Raw genomic sequence first — 19,690 nt, 5'->3', positions numbered from 1 at the left:
CACTGCTGGCTAAAAACCCCTCTATTACCTTTGTGACTGAGGCTGTTTCTCCCCATATCCTGTTGCACTGGAAAAAGTAAATGCTTGCATTCCCAAAGGTGCTGAAGCTCCCGTTATCTCTGCTGCTTGTGGAAACAAAGCCGCACATCGATTCTACAGTGGTGGAAGTGTGGATACAAAAATGCTGTTAGCAAGGAATTTTCCTGCTGCTTTCTAAGCTGTGGGATACTTTTCTCTCTCACAAAGAGATTAGCAGAAGTTCTATAAACTATGAACACTTGTGACCTTGTAGAACTATGTTTATGGTACAGTAGGAAAATATTTTGACAATGGATGTTTAGGATTTCTAGCCAATCCACCCAGGGGGTGGGTGATCCTTTGTCCAATTAGTCTATGAAGGAAAAGACTATGAAAGAGTTTGTAAAATAATTAAATAAATCAATTTTGCTGCACAATTCCTGCCTGCTGGATCTTCTCTCCTCCTCCCTACGGTTGCGGGATACGATAATATTTACTGCGCTAATATTTGGCGAACCCTGACGTGTCCTGCACGCTGCGAGCCAAGCCGAATTTCTCTAGAAACACTAGAGAGGTACGCTGTTCCATTCCCCCCTGCCCGGGACCGGGATGTCCGACGGGACTGAAAAAATGGCGAACAGCGGCTTAAAAAGCGATGCTGTGGTAACGGTCTGGAAAGGTGTTCTCAGTATAATGCCCACCTCCATTCCTGAGAATTCACTCTGTGAGTTATTAGACTGGGCTGCCCTGCATGACATTTCCCTGGACAGAGACACGGCCCTGGATTTTGGGATATGGCAGGAGATGGGCTGTGCTGTCCGGCGTGAGCTTCCATTTGGGGATCTGGCAGTGTTAGAATTATTCTGCGCTTGGAGATTTTTATTTAACCTGCTGATAGACCTTGACTGTGGCAGCAGAGCTGGGTCGCCTGTCTTGGTGGTGAGTGATGGAGAGTGATGGAGAGATATCCGAAGGGGACCCCACTGACCTGGCTCCAGGGGCATGTGGTGGTGGACCCGAAAAAACCCAGCTTCACGGGCAGAGCCTGCCCTGGAGCCTGCACTGGGTCACCCTGCACAGTCGCAGGGCTCTGCGGCCCCCAAGGACCCTGCGCTGGCAGAGGCAGGGGTGTCGGGGCAGTGGGAGGGCGCGCAGCCCACCTTGCCATTTGGCTCAGCGGTGGCCACGGCTTATCTGCGGCCACGTGTCAGCGGTCTGGCCTCTTGGACACCCATGGTGGCTCCTAGCCTGTCTGCGCATGTGTCCATTTGCACCGAGAATGCCTGGACGGACCTTTTCGCCCTCCGTAGCGCTGGACTGTTCTGCGCAGTCACAGACACGAGCAGTCGACCTTCTAATATGTCATCTGCCAAATATATCACTACAGTTGTCGGAACTACCAAACATATCACGGCAGTTATTGGAACTGCTCAGCTTCCAAAAGCTGCTGCAGGGGCTGGAGGCCCCCGGCCGCATGGAGTGCGCTGGGCCTGTGCCACCCGTGCCATCCCCAAGAGACGTGGCTCTGAACCTGTAAGTGATGCAGCCAGCGGCTCCAAACCTGGAACCCATGGCCGCCATGTCAGCGACCGGCGCAGGAGACGGCCGCAGTTCTGGAAGCGACCACAGCACAGGGGCCAGCAGTGGCACCGAACACTGCCGCGGAACAAGAGACGGCAGCGGCTCTGCGCGTGACAGCAGCACCGGAGACGGCTGCGGCAGCTCCAGTTCCAGGTCGGTCGAAAACGGCCGAGATCACATCCCGAAAAGAAGCTGCAGTTCAAACCACGGCACAGCCAAGTGCAGCCTCTGCTGTCAGTTTCTCTTCTGGTCAATCCGTTCCTCCCTGCCCACCTCTGTTCGTTCACGGCACCTCAGAGTTGCCTTTACTCGATGACTCATCGTCGGGCAGTGAGGCAGAGGAGGCTTTGGCCCTGGGGCGTAAAGCGGCCGTAGCCGGGCAGTGAAAGAAAAGGCTGCTCCAGTCTCACCCTTGGACCTTTCCGGACTGCGCGGTAACTGTGTGTCCGATGCACTACAATCATTTCTTGGAGTCAGTTAAGATGTGGGCTTTGGAGGAGAGTGATTGGAATTTATTGGAAATACTTGGGATGCCAAACAGATTTGAGGATTCTGGGAGTAATCAGGAAGCTGTTACACTCCATCCACAGGCTGTGCCAGAAGTTCAGGATGGTAGTGACTCCCTGAAAGGGGAGATCCAAGATTTCCCAGTGTGTAAGGCTCTCCCAAATGCAGGCGAGCATGATAAGCATGAGGTGATTGCTTGGAAGGTTGCACAGGATCTGCAATCCAAGGTGGCACAACATGGGCTCGGTTCTGCTGAGGTTATGCAAATAATAAGGGTGATAAATACAGATTTGCTTGCTCCATTCAATATCAGACACCTGGGTCAAATCTTATTTCAACCTGTACAATTTACAGTTTTTGAGAAAACCTGGAGAAAGCTGGCCAACAAGGCTGCATTAGGGAATATGCAGCTCCCAGCTGCTGATCCTAGATGTGCAGTGGGAATGGATGCTCTTACAGGGACTAGTCCCTTCTCTGATCCCAGTCTATAGGGTACCTTTCCCTCTAGCGTCCTGCAGCAAGTTCAGCAGGTCGGTGTGGGTGCCTTGTTGAAAACCATAGAGCTGTCTGCGCCTAGGAAGCGATATACTGAAATAATTCAAGGGAAATCATAGTCATTCCTCTCTTTCGTAGAAAAAGTCGCTGCTTCTCTTGAGAAGCAGGTTGAGGATGATGGGTTAAGGCAGATGTTGTTGAGGCAGTTAGTGAGAGATAACACAAACGAGGAGTGCAGAAAAATCATAGATGCCTTACCAGGGGATCCTGAGGTAACAGACATGGTTGAGGTCTGCGCTAAGCTGGGATCTGGGAACCAGAAAAGGTCTGCTTTGGCTGCTTTCCTGCAGCCTGTTCACGCATCTTCTGATCGTGAACCAAAGCAACCCAAACGCGTGAAAAAAAGGAAGCGGCCTAAGCCGAGCCAAAAAGAGAACACAGAGATCCCCCAGTGCAAGAGGTGTGGCAGGCCAGGCCATTGCTCGGACTATTGTAGATCCCAGATTCATGCCGATTGTTGGCCTTTGTCGGGAAACTTCCGCCGGGGTGCAAGGAGGGGGAATTGCTCTCCGATGCAGTCGCTCCCCCAGAGAGTGGCAAAGGTACAGGCACAGGCCTACCCAGCCACCCTAGAGACGGCACCCAGGGATCAGACGGCACCCAGGGATCAGACGGCCCCCAGGGATCAGACGGGTTTGACGTCCACACCACAGCCGCAGTCGTCTTAGACTCTAGCGGTATTTATAAGGTTCCCTTGGACGCATATGGGCCCTTAGCCCAGGGATCCAGTGCGATGCTGGTGGGAAAACCTGACGTTGCCCATCAAGGAATCTTAGTGCACTCAGGAGTTACTGACGCTGACTCTAAAGGTCAGATTTGCGCTATGGTCTCCACGCAAAAACCCCCTGTAACTATTCCTGAAAGGACCTGCCTTGCTCAATTAGTGCCTTTTACGTCTTGTGTCCCCAGGATAGAACAACAAACTCACGAAGATAATGGCAGTGGATCTACGGGACTTCCGCAGGCCTTCTGGACTGCAGACATCTCTGACCAAAGGCCTCAGATGACATGTACCCCGATCCTGCCGAACGCCCAACCACTCCGGATTCAGCTTCGAGGTTTGATTGATACGGGTGCTGATGTAACTATCATCTCCTTCTCTGCGTGGCCTCCCTCATGGCCTTTAGCCCCGGTGGGATCGGCCATCGCAGGAGTAGGAGGAACCACACAGAGCTATTTAAGCGAACGGCCTGTGGTGGTGAGGGACCCAGAGGGGCGCACAGCTACAAACAGGCCTTACGTTACTACCACTTCCCTTAACTAACTTACCAACCACTTCCCTTTGGGGACGGGCAGCTTGGGGGTTATGGATTGGGACAAATTTTTAGCAAGGGTCACTGTGCACAAGGGCGCACAGTATCCTACACTGCCTTTGCGGTGGTTCATTAACACACCAATCCGAGTCAGACTGCTCAGTTAGTTGAATTAAGGGCTGTTACCATGGTTTTTCAACGATTCTCACAGGAGCCTTTGAATTTGGTTACTGAAGCCGACTAGCAAAAGCTTTGTATACAATTAATCACCTTACAGTACCACAAAATTCAAATAATCCTGTTATTCTGAATCATTTTCTCTCATTGCAGTCTGCAGGCGAGACACAACTGCCCCCGGCAAAGGTCAGGGTGCGGAATTTACTCACTAACCAGTGGGAAGGCCCTCATGAGCTCATCGTTTGGGGTCGTGGGTATGCTTGTGTTTCCACAGATACGGGGGTACGGTGGCTACCTGCAAAATGTGTTTGTCCTGACCTACAGCACCAGAGGCAGAACAGGCAACCTCCAAATGATGGCCAGAACACCAACCATCCAAATGGTGACCAGAATGTAGATAGATCATCAGCCTAATGACTCTTCTGATGATGACCAGGATGTCAACCATCAGGCAGATGGTCCTTCTACAAGCAGAGACTGAACTTTAAATTTCTTGTTATGGAGTCAGATAGTAAAGCCTTAAGGACATATTTAGAATTAATAACAGATGTAAATTTCTGTTTAAGATTAATAGTAGTATTGTTATCTTATAAAACAAAAAGGGGGAAATGTGGATACAAAAATGCTGTTAGCAAGGAATTTTCCTGCTGCTTTCTAAGCTGTAGGATACTTTTCTCTCTCACAAAGAGATTAGCAGAAGTTCTATAAACTATGAACACCTGTGACCTTGTAGAACTATGTTTATGGTACAGTAGGAAAATATTTTGACAATGGACGTTTAGGATTTCTAGCCAATCCACCCAGGGGGTGGGTGATCCTTTGTCCAATTAGTCTATGAAGGAAGAGTCTATGAAAGAGTTTGTAAAATAATTAAATAAATCAATCTTGCTGCACAATTCCTGCCTGCTGGATCTTCTCTCCTCCTCCTCCAGTTGCGGGATACGGTAATATTTACTGCGCTAATAGTGAAAGAGCAAACCAGGCAAAAAGGTTCCGAAAACATGATGACAATCCCACGTAGTCATTAAAACCCTGATAGATAACAGTTGTCTTTAGCCATTTTTATTTATACTTAGCTTACTTGCATGAAGAAAGTCCACTTTCATTGCATACTGTAGTTAAATGCATCATTTACTCTTTGCAACCATATATAAACTTTAACAGTTGCAAAGTAACTAAAGTCTCCTGTGAAGGACATGTAAGCAGTTACATAGCTTACAACAAAGGCACGACTCTGTTTCATTATTTAAAGTATTTACTATGAAGGCATTGTTTTGGAAACAGGGAAGGAAAGGAGAGAGAGAGAGAATATACTTTATTAGTGAAGAATCCTGTCACAAGAAGTTTAAAATGTGTTAGAAGAATATCAGATCTGCTTCCTTTTGGCTTTCTTGGGTACTTTTATTTAAAATTGCAGCTACTTGGAAAAGAACAGTTAAATGAGAACAATACCGGTTCATGCGATTGTTGCTGCTTGTCACCTTCTTTCCTCTTTAATTTCTTTTCCAGCTCCTCAATTTTCCTTTGTATTTCTTTCTTCTTCCGTTCTATGGCTTGTATTTCATCTAAGGAAAAAACCACCTGTAAGGCCCAACGAGTATTTCACGTACAGTCGGTGGGTACAGCCTGAATTGCCAAGGGACCAAAACTTCTGGTGGTCTTTCCCTGTCCCACAGCTTCCAGATAAAGCTGTTGAATATGTTACTGGCTCTGTACCTCAGAGCAGTTAAACAGCTATCCCAGCAGAAAAAGAGAAGCAGCTGCAATACAGACAGAAGCAAATGCACTTTTATGACTCCATCTGGAAAGCCTTACTTGCTTCAGCCCACTTTGAAACATACCTTCATCTTTCTTTCTCGCTTTCTTCCTGTAGATTTCAGCTCGGATCTCTTCAAAAGAGAATTCGTCAACTCCAGCATAAACTTTCTCTTTGCAGTACATCACCATCTCTTTCTTTTCCTGAGCATCCTGCTGGTGATGCTGCACTCGCTGCAGTGGGTCCTCCTGCTCCTCAGGTTTGCGAGTACTTAACACATGGTTTATGCTGGGCTCAATTTTGCAGGGAGTCCTGAAAAAACGTGATTTTATTACTTGGGCTTTGTGTACTTCATTGTAGCACAGAAAAGCAGGCACGGGAGACAACTGGGCTAATTCCAGGATCTGGTTTTGGAGTAGTGCAAAGACATTCTGCTCTGTGCTTAGAAAAATACACAAGAAAACTGGAATGAGTAACAGCAAAGGCCAGCATACTACTCAGAATTGTCTGATAAATAAATACAGCAAAACAAACAACAAAATACAAATCCAACCCAAAGTGTTAGTAAGGTCCAGTCAAAAGCAAAGCAAATTCTTATGATGTCTGAACGGCCGTGCATCCTGAAGCAGGACCTGTTCAATTCAGTTCCATCCAGCTGTGTGACCACAGGTGTGACAAGTCCCTAAACTCTGGCTTGTAGGATGGTTATCTGGGAGCAAAGGGACACAGGAGAAAAGGCACTTCAAAAGGGAAGCTCTTGGGCCAGATGAAACCTCCATGCTAATTTCAGGAGAGAGGAAGCAACACTGGTACACCTTTACCAACACCAGCAATCCGGCCAACTTCAGCAGGATTAACTCACATCCAGGAGTGATCATGGGGCAAACAGGTGCTCTTAATGTTTGAGTTCTAAAGCTTTTTTTGGGGAGTGTGGGGATTCATAACTAAGATCACAACAGGGTCCTTCTGCCCAGAACTCTGGATAACAACTGATGGCAGGATTTGCATCACATTTACAAAGTTTCAGCACAACACTTCCAGACTATTTGGCAGGTGACCACGGGAGCATGAGGAAAAGGATTCAAAGGCAGAAAAAAAAAAAAAAAATCTACTTTTAAGATTTCAACGACATAATCTAAGCCTACCTACCAAGTCTCTGCCTAAGTTGCTTAGAGCTAACTGAGCACGGTGTTCAGTTCTACCCACTCCTTCCCTCTCCCTGGGATGAAAAGCTGCTGCCTTCGGTAAGTAACAAATCCTCATCCGAGAGACCGGCATGCCAAGAGGTTTAACTGTGTGCCATCACTGACTTTCAGGAGAAAGAAACTGTCTTAGACAGGAATGCAGTTTTTTACCTATTCTTCAACTAAACCATGGCAGAGCCTTGGTCAGAGCTATTCTGCAGTCCACACGCAATCCATGCTGCTCACCACCTCTCAGCATTCCTTGATTCCATGCAATTCAGAGCTGTGGGAACTGTCTGTAATATCCAACAGGCTTTCCCACTTCTCTCTCAGAAAGAGCCTGTTTATTCCCTGGCTGTCATTAGCCACAGAAAGGTAGAGCAACCTTGCAAAAGAATGCGTTTTCCTCTGCTCCAACAAAACCACCCCATCTCCTGGGATTTATCAGCATTTCAGGGAGCACTGTACAAGCAGCACACTCACTCCTCCACGACCTAAGCAACACTGTTGGCATGGCAACTCTGATAGCTTATTTCAGAAGAAAACTCCAGATATGCTGAGCACAGAGCTCCCAAGATAGAAAAGAACCCGCCACAAGTCTGCCTCAATTTGGGGCTGCTTCACAGCAAACAGCACCCTACGACAGGTAGCTTGTGGTTTTGTGTAAACACACTGAGTGAAGCGATTACACTAATTAGCATATTTAAATATGATCTAGGCTCCCACATCATCAGCAGCTCTGAACACGTCCCATGTCCTTATGCAACCTCTGCTGAAGCCTCTGTCATCAAGCTGCGGCACTAATTGCTTCCAGGCTGGCAGATTTTTAAATTCTTGTAGCTCAAGAGGCTTAAGTACTTGGCAAAAGAACTCCGAATTTTAGGAAGCGGCTTTGAGAATTCCAAATGCAATCCCCCATCTCCAACTCTTAGACTCACATCATTTGTGGCTGAACTGACTCATCCACATAGGGGGTGAAACTGGGCACTGGGTGGGGCACTTCCATGCCAGAATTCACAGTTCTGCGAGGACGCTGCGGAAGGAAAGGCAAATTAAACTTGACAGAGATTTTCCAAGATCAATTCCATTCTCACACAGTCACAGCCCACCAGCTGAACACTGGCACCTAAAAGGCAAGGCATGCTCCTCCTGTGTGCCCTCATCAGCCCCAGCTTCTGTTAGTCTGAGGGAATGTTATATCCATGTCGAGGGATATATGTACATGCTATCCTGTTATCCCAATATCCTATTTAAATTAGACATAGAAATGCCACAGTCCTCATTTTACAGCCAAGATTGTCCCAGGTCTATCATAACATTCATTCGCCTGTCCACCAACAGCCTCCAGGCTTGGGGTGGGGTTTTTTTCCAATTTTCCCATCACAGGCCATTTCAGCACCACAAAAATCCCTTAACAGCTTCTGAGGTCCATTAGTTAAGGAGAGGAGGTGGAATTTAGTCTGACAACACGTTACTCTCATCTGCCTAGATGAATTCTCTGGCACTCTTCAGCACAAAAAAAAAAGTTATGTGGTGGGAATACTTCACAGCCTCACTCCTCTTTTCCATCATTTCCCAAACTGCTTACTGAGCCATCTTGACACCAGCAATAAGAGAAACCCCTTCTTCCCTGGGCAGGTTTTAAGATCTCAGAGCATTCACCAAAGGTTATTCCTGCACTGCCCTTCAGTGGAGGGGAATTAAACATCCTCAACTCTTCTGCCAGAAACGGGATATTTTATTTCATTAAATCTAAGACATTTCCTTAAGGGGGGAGCAGAGAGAACTCTAAGGGCAGACATTAAAAGAAATATGGAAGCACTCAGAGATCAGAATGAATGTGTCAAGTAGCACAAAGTGACTGAGAAAAGAAGTTTTATATTAATAATTCTTCCTCATTCTTCTCAGCTAAATTAAACCTGTGATTTACTAAACTTGTCCATTCATTTAACCAAATTGCTTTCTACCTGAAAAGAATACTCCTGGACTTTCCCTCCATTTTAGCCGGGTTGCATCCCTCCCTTATTTGAGGTTTTGTTACTAGGCTTCACTTACAACAGTGTCCATATTGAGAAGATGAAAATATTTTTGTCCTCTTGATGCCTGAAGTTTTTAGCTTTTATGTAATCTTCATGTATTTGCAGCTTTGTAGACTGTTAAGTGCCTCGGTGTAACTTCTAGTACTTTGCCACCTTTCTTCCCACAGTGAACAGGTGCTTATTGACACATTCCTAAAGTTCTGTTATGTCTTGCCTGTTACTTCTCCAAGGACATTTTATTTTGCACCACGTAATCACAGGCATAAAAAAGGTAGGGGAGGAGGGCAGAACCCAGGGTGGGACATTACCTAACACCAACTGCTCCTCTAGTTGGACAATATAGGCCAGATATTCTAATTGCCCGATCTTATCAATTGTAAGGATCTAATTTGGGGCACTATTTTTCACCGTATTGGGCACCTGAAGGCTTTCAAGTGAAGGTTTGCTTTTATATTATCATTCTAAGATGGTCTGGAGAAGTTTGTGTTCTATTTCCAGGCACCAATCTCATGACTTTCTAGTGTTCTTCTCTGAGCTACAAAGAGCATGGGAGCACTGGGGGTTATCTGAGCACCTATGAAACAAACCTGATCTCACAGGATTGATTCCCTTCAGACAATGCCTTGCATCACTTCTCCAGAACAGCCTAAGCACCTGTAGCTCAGCTGCTTCTTTTGATGTTTAGTTTAAGCCATTGGAAGCTACTTTCTGTGATCCTATTGTCAGGATAAATATTCCATTGATACAGCAGTTGAATTCTTTTGATCTCTGCTCTTCTGTTTTCCTCACAAACACTTCAAAACAAGACTTGCAGAATGCTGTACATGACTTATTTTCACAAGACAGGCAACAAGTCCTTCCTTCAGCTTGTATTTTTCAATATAATTTAACTCTTATGCTTCTTCCTTACAGGTTTAACTAATGCCTGGCTTCTCTCCCATTCCTTGGCTAATGCTTTCCCTCTTACATTCCTTTTCTGCCCTCCAAACAGTTTAGCAGGCCACCTCTGCCAATTCTTATGGTTAGTGAGAATTTTAAGTCCTTGATTTTAAAACTCCACAGAGTTTTTAAACCTTATTTTAGCAATATCTGCTTGCTAAACTTGAATAGTGTACGCATGGCCAGGGACTCTCCAGAAGGAGAGCAACTCTTCACAAGGGTATGCAGTGACAGGACAAGAGGGAATGGCCTTAAGCCAAAGGAGGGTGGGTGTGGATGAGATATTGGGAAGAAATTCTTCTCTGGGAAGGTGCTCAGGCACTGGCACAGGTTGCCCAGAGAAGCTGTGGCTGCCCCATCCCTTCAAGTGTCCAAGGCCACGTTGGATGGGGCTTGGAGCAACCTGGTCTAGTGGAAGGTGAAACCGGATGATCTGTAGGGTCCCTCCCATTCCCAGTTTCACGATTCTATGATTAAATCTGTATTTACAAAAGACACCAACCACAGGCAAGGGAGAAAGACACGACTTCTGCCTCAGCGATCAGAAGTCATCAGCTTACACACACCTTCCTCTCTTTTCCCAGTCCATTTCGAGCCTCCTTACCCTGCCAGAGTTCCAAGGTCCTGTGCAGAGTTTGTTCTGCAGGCTGGATATCACCTGCCCCTGCCTGAGGGGCTGCACATGTTCCTTGCTCAGCTCCCACTCGTGGCTACCCTCCTGGAACACGACTGCCTCTCCTTTAATCTTGAACGACTCTTCTTTAATCCTGCATTTAACAAGAAATGGACACCTGTAAGGCTGGGTACTGACCCGAAACCTGACACAGCCGGCTTTCCTCAGCCGATTCCACCCCGAGTTTTCTGTGCAGCCAAAAAACACCGCTTAGATGTCCAACTTTTAGAGGGACTTGAGCGTTTAATTCTCCTAATATGAGAAATATATGTAAAAAGAGCCAATCTTCACAGTGAAGAACTGCAAGCAGGCGATGTTAGCAGGAAAAATCCCCCCCAACACAACAGGAGCGCGCCGCTCGCGTACCCCACAACCCTCACAGCCCCTGAGGCCGCCTCAGTCCCTCACGGACCACACAACCCTCAGCCCCACGCACCTCTCACCCCACACCGCCTCAGCCCTCACCCCCTCACGGACTCCACAGCATCTCAGGCCGCCCCAGCCCCGCGAACCCTTCCCGGACCCGCGCCCCTCTCGACCCGACGTACCGCACACAGATCCCGGCGGTGCGAGCCGCCCCGTCCCACACAACATCCCGCCACCGAAAAGCCCAAGTAACGGGGCCGCCTCAGAACTCAATCCCCTCCCGCCTCCCGCCCCGCCCTGCCTGATCCGCGCCGTCCTGCGTCGCCCCGGGCCATCACGGGAAATGTAGTTTCCTCCTCACCCGCGGCGGCCCGCGGGGAAATAGAAATAATTTTATAATTAATGCCCTCGCAGTTAATCTCATCCGAAAGGCATACTCCTGTTCCTGCTCGCGTGTGTTCCCGCTCTTTGCCTCTCCTAACTGCTGGCACCCGCTGATTCTCCACGTTATTTCTCTGCCTTAAATTCTGTTATTTTTCCTGAGGTGCTCACTTCCTGCAAGTGGCATGTAGTTGTGCTTTGGTGTCACAGAAAACCTCACTTTTTGGGTATCCCTGGAAAATACATCGTTTGACATGCTCAAAAGTGGCTCCCAGAAGAGCATGGCTGTGTTAATGTCATGCTCAGTCCCATTAATTACCTTCTCTCCTACAGCATTCCAAGAAAATACTAATTAGTCTGAGAGGCTGCAGTAATTTACAGGAGCCTGGGGTGACTGGAAGAGGCCAAGGCCAGGTTGGGCGGACCTTGGAGCAACCTGGGCTAGGTGGAAGGTGTCCCTTGCCCATGGTAGGGGGTTGAGTGGTATAGGTTTTAAGATCCCTTCCCACCCAGAGCATTCCAGGATTTTATGAATATCTCTGCACTGCTTCCGGTGCCGGAGCAGGATCGTGCAGTGAGACCAATTTTTTCCTGCGCTTATTGACAGGGCAGACGCAAGAGCTTAAATCTAACAATCTGGGGAGAGGGCGAAGCGCTGAACAGCTCCACACGCTTACACCGTGCTCTCCAGCACCCCCTCGTGTTCCTGCAGGGAACTGCAATGAGCTGGGACTGGCTGTTCGCCTCTCTGGAATTTCAGATCTTACAATCCAACATCTGCAGTGTCTCAAAAGTACAGATGTCTTGCTCCCTTTTGCATTCAGGATCTGCAAACACTGACATATAAGGCAGCTGAAAAAAAAATTGCCATAGACTTGGACAGGAATATCCTGTCAGGAACATAGATTAGCTGCCTGCTGCTGTTCGGAAGATGATCAATTAAAGACATTTGTCAGAAAGAAAACTGAATGAGCAAAAAGTTTTTTTTTTTTCTTCCTAACTGCCCTTAACTCACAGACTCTGAAGGCCTTTGTGATACCTATGACTTATTAAGCTTTTGTAGGCACAGAAGAGATGAACTGCAACCATGGTGGTGGTGGGTGGTTGTTTCTCTGTTACATGGGCAAGAAATTTATGACAGACCCCGGAGCGGAGAGAGCGGGCAGGGTGGTGCTGGATGGGGGTAGGTCAAGCGGTGCAGGGTTGTGATGTGAGTGCACGTGTGTGGGCGTGGGTGTGATGGACAGCGGCAGATGCCGCTCCCGAGAGGGCGGAGGGGGCTGCAATTCAGAGTCAGCAACACCCAACAGGGCAGCCCGGGCCTGAAGTCACGAATTGTTCGGAACTGGTTGCTGCCAGCACACAAGGTGGCAGGTCTGGGCAGAACTCACGTGATACCGCACCTAAGATGGCAGCCCTCACATGAAGTGGCTTCTGACAGAATGCAGGATGGCGGAGTTTAGGCGGAAGTCACATGGACCACACCTAAGATGGCGGCTTAGGCTTATGGTGCCCTTTCCAAGATGGCAGCAGCTCGCGCATGCACTTTGGGTAGGGACGACAAAATGGCGCTGTGAAAGGACACTCCCCCAATAAAGACATCTACTTGCCTGCCTGAATCTGGCCACGATCATGACTGCAACCCTGACCTCGGACTTGCAGCGCGATCTCCCACGGCAGTTCCCGGTGGGAATGTCCCAGTGGGTCAGCGGTGCTGGGGGCGGGTGGGAGATGGTGGCAAGCAGTGGCTGGGCAGCCTGTGTCATGGATGCTGAGGTGAGAGGCCTCCTGAGCAGGAATGGCACTGAGGGGGCTCCTCACACCCCTGCTGAACCCCAAACCCCGGCTCAGCCCCACAGGGCAATGGTGCTGGGGCTGTGCCACCATGTTCCCCCCTGGAAGCAGTGGGAGCGGCTGCTGCGTCAGGCCCTCAGGGAGGTCATCCATCGTCCTGGCCCGGGAAAAACACATGAAAATGGAAAATGGTCGAGAAAATAACACAACCTCTTATAGACATGTTGGTGTCAGTCAAGGGCCCTGTGTCACTGCAGTGGAGAACAATCTTGAAAGGAATGAGAAGGAAGTGTCTTTACAAACAAACTGTGGGCCTGCTGGTAGATAAAGCCAGATACTGAGAGGTGAAAGAAGCAATGGGAGGAACCATAAATTCCATAGGAATTCCACTAATTGACACAGACTGTTGCTCACCCAAGGCCATGCTAAATTCCTGGACTTAGAGAAAAAGAACAGAGACACAAAGAAAAAGAAGTGGGGAGGATGCACATTAGAAGGGGGTCTGTATTAAGCGATTTGGGAAGTCTGTACCTCTCAAGTACCTCAGCCAAAGGGGAAAGTGAGAGGGAAATGCGACCGGGAAATGAGGATAAAGAGGAGGCTGTGTCCTCTAGCAATTTGAGAGACCCCATGGGAAACACCCACGGCCTCTCCCTTTATTCAAATCAAGTTACAGAACTCCTTTGTCTCCTTTTTCTCTGACATCGTGGATTAATTTTTCTGACAGATTCATCCCTGAGACCCATAACACCGATATCCTTGAATGTTCCAACTTCAATGTGAATATTGCAGGAAGCTTCTGCATTCCATTCCCTAGTACAGCAACAAGACAAAGTTCTCACCCACCCTGGATCTTCACAAAATAGTGTACAAGGTTTTAAACAAGCCTCATGGTTTGAGGGGCACTGTCTGCCCAAAAAGCCCAACTCTGCATTCAGATGAAATAAACATCACAAACAGATCAATGAACAGATGCACGGGACATTGTCCAATTGCATTGGACCTGCAATTAACTCAGCAATGGAAAAGCGTAGGCCCAAAGGTCTCATGAGAGAGTGCAAAATGTATTGAACACTTTCTAGAAGGCGCCCACATCATTATTTAAAGGTGTGGCTCAGCTAAGGAGCAATACCAATAAAGCCCACAGACAAAAAGCCTGGGGGTTTTTCTTTAAAAAAACTCAACTATCTAAAGTATGGTTCAGTAATTCAGGTGACTTCAGCCTGCCACCTTCTGTTGAAAAAGGGTCAACTAAGTCTACACTCTAAGATATAAAGAGCAGTTAAATATATTAAGGAGATGGAACACACAGTATCATTTTCCCACTGAACTTCAGCCACAGGAAAAGCTTCTCTCTGTCCCAGGAGCTGCAGGGAATTTGGGCAGGTGAAATGGTATCAGAGAATCGCTGTAAATTCAAAGGCAGAAAGAGAAGATCTATCATTAAAAGGCAGAAAAAAGGGAAAGGTTTCAGAAAACATCTCTGCTGTCTAATTAATAATTATTTCCAATTCCCCAGTGAGAAGAACAGGAACGTACAGCAATTAAGACCGCACAGTCCACAACAGCGAGAGCTCAGCACATCCAGAGAGGCAATTCCAGCATCTAAAATAAAAAAAGAAGGAAAAGTTGATTTATTTCAATAATAAACTTTATTTTAATAATTTAAGTGTTTTAAAGTTACCATAAGTTCTTAACACCAAACCAATCTCTGCTCTTGATTTTGGCTCACTGACACACACACAAGAAGCCAATGGTCACACAGGCCCTGCTTGCGGAATTCCTGATCCAAACCCTTGCCTTCCCTGTGATGCCTTAAGAGGCCTCCTAGACACAGAAACTAGACAGGAGTAAGGGAATAAAAGTAGGTATTTATTTGAAAGGCCTTCAAAGGTACCCCTTGGGGGCCAGAGGCTACTGCCAAGATGGACCCCAAGATGGACGACAGGTCACGAGTCCTTCACCCTTTTATAGGTTTGGTTCATTTCCATATCAGGGTTAATTCTCCAATTAAAGCTTCAGTTTTGCCCTCAGCTTACCCCCCCCTTAGCAGCTCTTTGGTTTATACTTTTGGGCCTAGGACAGCCTAAGTGTCCTTGAGGAGCAGGCCCAGAGAGGCTTTGTTATGTCTACCTAGCACGAGAGCAGAAATTAACAGGCTACAAGAAACTTTCAGAGTTACACACTAAGCAGTACAGAATTTGAAAAATATAAAAGTTAAAATCTAAGGCATCACCTGCCCAGCACTGAGGGAAATCTGACAGAGGATTAATAAAGAACCTTTGCTGAGGGCTGTCATCACCTCAGGCCTTCAGGCTTGGCAAGATTTTGTGGTGAACAAACCCAAATTCAATTCCTGAATTTGAATCTCTGACAAGTCTTGTTAGAAAGATACCAGACAGTAAATCAGACCACAGAATTAAAAGGAAGGAATAACAGAAGCTTTTCCAGGAATAGCACAAGTTCATTTTCTCCCTCACCAGTCTGGGACTGTAGGACCAAATCTTGCCACCAAGAGACAAGAGAGTTGTTATTAACACTTAAACCTCTCTAACATTGTTATTTCTCAGAGAACTGTTCCAGCACTGAACTACTCCCATGTGCCTGCAGTGCTTTGGGGAGGGGCAAGGTGATGTCCTACTTCTGTCTGGAAAAATTTCAAGATAATAAAAAGTAATTTCCCTTCTGTCTCTCTGACCCACAGCCAAAGCAGCTGTGTAGAACAACACGGGGTATTTATGGGAGGGCTGATTCACTTGGGAAGAAAACCCAAACCCTAAAGAAACAAAACCACCCCAAATTTCAACCTGGAAAGATGCTGCTTCCTGAAGGGGAGCACACAAAACTCTGTTAAGCCAGACAGGAGATGACAGACCAGAAACAGCCAAAAGATGGGCTCTGCTTCTATACACTCTCTGATTGATAATTCCAAAGGAAATTCCCCACGGATCGTAAGCAATCACCTCTAATTTTTCCTCTGGACTCATTACTGCCTTGGCTTTCTGTGAAAGTGTTTCAAACATCCATGAAGGGTTCAGGGGCTTGGCTGGGTTGTTTACGGCTCATCCTGACAGGTCCAGGCCAAACCCAAGCACCTCCATCACTGCTCCAGCCCCTTTCAGGGAAATATGGATATAGTTTATAAATACTCCCTTTCCCTGCAACTCAGTCCCCCACTGCACATTCAAGGAGCAGATTTACTCCATCCTTTGTTCCCAACAGCACCTCTCCAGCACAAATCCCACTTCCCACAGACACAAACGAAGCAGACCTAAGGCAATGGGTTCTAGCAGCAGCTGCAATTCCGAGCTCTCTGTTCCCTGGATTGCTCATCCAAGCACTCCCAGCAATCTCACCTCAGCCCAGAGACTCTCTGTCCTCAGAGGGAAACACAACCTGATGGGACACAGCTCTGGCACTGCATTTCCTCTTCCCTTCTCCCCTTTTCCAACAGACCAGGCTGCTGGAAATGGCACTCCCTAGGGAGTTCATCCCAGCAGAGAGGAGAAGAGGAACTGGTGACTTACCCACACCATGGGGAGGACCGCAGAGGGGCCCTTGTTGGGTTTGGCTGCTCAAACACCAAAGCTTTTGGCAAAGATAGGATGAGTTCAGTGATTTTTCCTGTCCTGAAAGAGAGCAGAAAAGGGAAGCTAATCCCACTGTGGAATCAAAGACTCCTGCATTTCATATTTCTGCTCCGATTGCTCACCATGGAGTTTTAGCCACAAAAAAAAAAGGCAAGCGACACCAAATCAAATAAAAAGTGCCCTTTCCCAGCATTTTTATTCCAAGCATTAAAAGATGCTCATTTTTCTTCTAGCATTGTTTCCCTAATTTTAGCAGAACCATTTTCATCCCAGACCCCACTCATCAGTTGTTCAATCCTTTGCCACTGGATTTGGACAAAGGAAGAGACACACCTGGATCACAGGAAATCATGGAGAGAAACCCTTCCAAAACCTGACAGAGAAAAACAACAGAAAATGCAGGAAGACACATCCCTTGTTTGCATATCTGGATTTCTTTTCTAAAGACTTCTCTGCATTTGAATGCTCTTTGCATTTGGCTTTCTTTAAAAGAATGGATTTGCTGCTAAACACATCTCAGGCCCATATTTGATCAGGATAAGGTGGGACAGAGATGAAGAGTCAGACAGGGAATAGCCAGGGGGATGCAGGGCCTGGGAACATCAAGGAGGGACAAGAGAAGGAACAGGGATTGTTTTCCTTGCTTAGATCCATCAGTGCTATGAGCTTGGAAAACACACAGTACTGGAGGGATCCAGGGCAGGAGCAGGATAACTCTGGGATGAGTGGAATCTGGTCCCACTCCAGGGCTGTGCCAGTGAATGAGGGGAATTTTTTAGTGTTTTCATTACACACAAAAACCAAACCCAGCACCACTGAGCTGGACTTTAGCGAGCTGCAACACAAATCAGCCCCTGGGCTTTGGGGGAACACAACCTCACCAAGTCATGGAGCCAGAGGATGACATTTGGGAATAATCCTTGCTGCCTGGAGGCAATTCAGATGAATGAGCCACAGGAGCTGTGGGGTTTTCTGCTCTTCCTGCAGTGGCATCAGTCCAGACCATGAGACATTTCCTGGAATAGGCCCTCCCTGTAAATGGGAGCTACAGCAAAGCTCAAGCCTTCGTTTAGAGACCCATGGAAAAGCAAAGGTGAGGTGGGATTATGTGGAACCCCAGGGGACCGAGGTGAAAGGGATGAAGAAGCAGACAGCAAACAGCTTCCACTGCTTCTCACTCCAGCAAGAGGAGCATCCCTGGAATTCCATGTCCAGCGTCTCTCCCAAGCCCCGCAGGTGAACAAACAGGTACTCCAAGACTGATCTCCTTTGTACTTCCAGCAGCACAAACCCACCAGGAGGAACTGGAATCCAAGGACACATGTCAGCAACTGTCTTCCCAGTTGCTGCTCTCTCCACATTTTCCCTTTCCAGTGGGATGCAGGTGCCACCCTGCAGAGGCAAGAAAACTGCCTTGCAAGCCAGTACAAAACCTGCCTGGAAAGCCCAGGATGCCAGGAGCCAGCAGCCATTTCTCCTGGATTTCCTGCTTACAGGCATTTTAAGCCTGCTTTGCCTCACAGGTGCTTTTCTACCAAGGGCATTCCCATCTTTTCTTTAGCCTGAATAAAGGTTTGGAAAGCTGAGTTTCATGAGAACTGGTTCATATTTTGATTATTCTTAACTTGGAGTTTTCCCCTGGCACCAAAATCAGGGGGTAAACCCAACCTGGCCTTGAAATGCAATAAGATCCCAGATATCCAATCCCCAGTTCCCTCAGGATTGGTTCATTGAAGCTTTGTATGGTTAATTTAGCAAACTTAAGGGTTTGACAATTTCAGGATCAAAACACCAAGAAACCTGTGAAAAAGAAACTTAATTAAAGCCAGCTAAAAGTGTTCCCACCTGATGACTCACTGGAACAACTCATGAAAAAGGAGGTAGGATTGATTCAATACTCACAAACCCATCTTGCCAAGATCAGCGTTCTCTGCCCACTGCGGACACAGCAACCAGCAGGGACATTTCCCCCACTCTGGCAGAGACCTCCTCCCTCCACATCCAGGGAATTGCAGCTACTCAGGGAACGTCAACTTAGTCCTGGGCTGGAAATAGGAGAGGGACAAGGAATGTTTTTAAGTCATTCTAACCTCAGTGTCTCAATTCCATATTAATTATTTAAATGTTGTATTAAGAACCATTAAGGACACAATGCTTGGAATTCTCAAAAGCAGCTCAGCTTGGCTACTTCAAGGACTTTCACACTCAGGGAGCTGATCGGTCCCAAGATTTAAACCCCACATTTGATAGAAATCTGACAGAAATTTGATCTGGATGCCAGCATTAGAGCTGGTCCCACACACAGACACACGAGGCTGCTGCGAGTTTGCCATTTTAGCAGCTCCCGGGGACATGAACACCACCCGCACCTCCCACCTTGCTCAGCCCATCCAGCACTCACCGAGAGCTGCTGGGAGCTGGATTCTCCCTGCTGCCCCTACCTGGGAGACCCCGCCTCCAGCTGGGAAACCCTGCCTGCAGCTCTGCCCCCCCACCTCTCACCTCCTGGGAAAGAGCAGCTGCATCCTTGCTGGCTGCTCCCGCCTCTGGGCAGCTGCCGCCCTTCGGGCAGGGGGATGGCTCAGGCAGCCCCGGTGACTGCTCTTCCTCGATGATTTTGTGTTTTCCCACATTTCCCCGGGCCGGAGGGGAGCGCGGGGAGGCGCCGGGGGCGGGACGAGAGCGCGGCACGGCAGCGCGTGCCCCGAGGGCTTCTCGTGGGAGCGGCGCGGCGCGACCGGTACAGAGGCGTCCCCGCCGCTGCCTGCCGGGGCTGGCGCGGCTCCCGCCCGCCCCCGGCGCCGCTGGCCCCGCAGCCCGTGTCCGCACACCGGGAAACGCCGCGGAAAATCGCGCTGAAAGCGCTGGATCGGCGTC

At 47.9% G+C, this 19,690-nt stretch overlaps 1 protein-coding gene across 2 annotated transcripts in view; it reads right to left on the bottom strand.

The window, feature by feature from the left end:
- LOC138111229 (mitotic checkpoint serine/threonine-protein kinase BUB1 beta-like) overlaps positions 1-19,690 on the bottom strand; it is a 20,001-nt gene extending 311 nt beyond the window's left edge. The window contains exons 1-8 of one of the 2 annotated variants that reach the window (XM_069016630.1): positions 19,316-19,690; positions 18,716-18,858; positions 16,751-16,852; positions 14,763-14,828; positions 10,614-10,776; positions 7,970-8,064; positions 5,933-6,159; positions 5,544-5,656 (exon numbers count right to left, since the gene is read on the bottom strand). In XM_069016630.1, coding sequence (XP_068872731.1) covers positions 5,544-5,656; positions 5,933-6,159; positions 7,970-8,037 — 408 coding nt within the window. In that variant the 5' untranslated portion in view covers positions 8,038-8,064; positions 10,614-10,776; positions 14,763-14,828; ... (1 more) ...; positions 18,716-18,858; positions 19,316-19,690. Of the gene's footprint in view, positions 1-5,543; positions 5,657-5,932; positions 6,160-7,969; positions 8,065-10,613; positions 10,777-13,829; positions 14,632-14,762; positions 14,829-16,750; positions 16,853-18,715; positions 18,859-19,315 lie in introns of those variants that run through there. The other variant, XR_011151290.1, reaches the window with a different exon arrangement.

Source organism: Aphelocoma coerulescens, chromosome 5, assembly GCF_041296385.1.
Source record: "Aphelocoma coerulescens isolate FSJ_1873_10779 chromosome 5, UR_Acoe_1.0, whole genome shotgun sequence".
Lineage (NCBI taxonomy): Eukaryota > Metazoa > Chordata > Aves > Passeriformes > Corvidae > Aphelocoma > Aphelocoma coerulescens.
Note: the sequence above shows the minus strand (reverse complement) of the source record. Positions and strands in the feature narration are given on the sequence as shown.